Below are 839 nucleotides of genomic sequence, written 5' to 3'. Positions count from 1 at the left end.
CTTATAGCTTACGTACATGATTTTGCTTATTGATCACATATTTTAGAGCACGCATCAAAAGTGTGACGACCCTTTAATCATACATGCTAGAAAAGAGTCAAAGAGAAGGAAAAAAAAAAAGACAATAACTTTAATGTTTAACAGACATTTTAGTCTACGGTTGGTGGATGATGCGATGCTGACCTTCACTAGCCGCCCCCTCACTCCCTCTTCCTACTTTCTAACTAATCGAGTTTAAGACTAATCAAGGTATGATTTGAACTCTTAAACCCTATAAATACCTGCAACTATGCACAAGAGCTTGAGACACTAGTACCCCTCAGATCCTTATGCTTCTTAATTAATTAATGTCTCTAGCGATGGCTTCCGATGCTAAGTTCTCAACTTGCACAGCATGGTTCTGTATCGTCTCCTTTGCTTGTTTAGCTTCTGCTCAGCTCTCTCCGTCATTTTATGAGACATCATGCCCTGGAGCTCTCTATACGATCCACGCTGCCGTCAGGGCCGCAGTGGCGAAGGAGCGACGCATGGGAGCATCGCTGCTCCGTCTCCACTTCCACTATGTCGTAGGTACAAAATACTGATTATACCCTCAAATTATACACATCATCACTTGATTAAAAAAAAGTGTCTTACGTGTAAAATACAGCGGAGAATATAGTTTGAGAAATCTGATGCCTCGGTTTAATGAAAACAGGGTTGCGACGGATCGGTTCTGCTGGACGATACATCGAGCTTCACCGGAGAGAAGACGGCCGGACCGAACAAAAACTCATTGAGAGGCTTTGATGTGATCGACACCATCAAATCCCAAGTCGAAGCTACTTGCAAGCAAGTTG

The 839-nt window shown here is 42.9% G+C and overlaps 1 protein-coding gene across 1 annotated transcript in view; it reads left to right on the top strand.

The window, feature by feature from the left end:
• The window catches only part of LOC109830768 (peroxidase-like), a 2,432-nt gene continuing 1,905 nt past the window's right edge, over positions 313–839 (top strand). The window contains exon 1 of the mRNA XM_020398130.1: positions 313–566. Within this exon, the coding sequence (XP_020253719.1) occupies positions 348–566 (219 nt within the window). The 5' untranslated portion in view covers positions 313–347. The remainder of the gene's footprint in view (positions 567–839) is intronic.

Source organism: Asparagus officinalis, chromosome 2 (assembly GCF_001876935.1).
Source record: "Asparagus officinalis chromosome 2, Aspof.V1, whole genome shotgun sequence".
NCBI lineage: Eukaryota > Viridiplantae > Streptophyta > Magnoliopsida > Asparagales > Asparagaceae > Asparagus > Asparagus officinalis.
The sequence above is the reverse complement of the archived record's forward strand: the minus strand, read 5'-3'. Positions and strand labels throughout refer to the sequence as shown.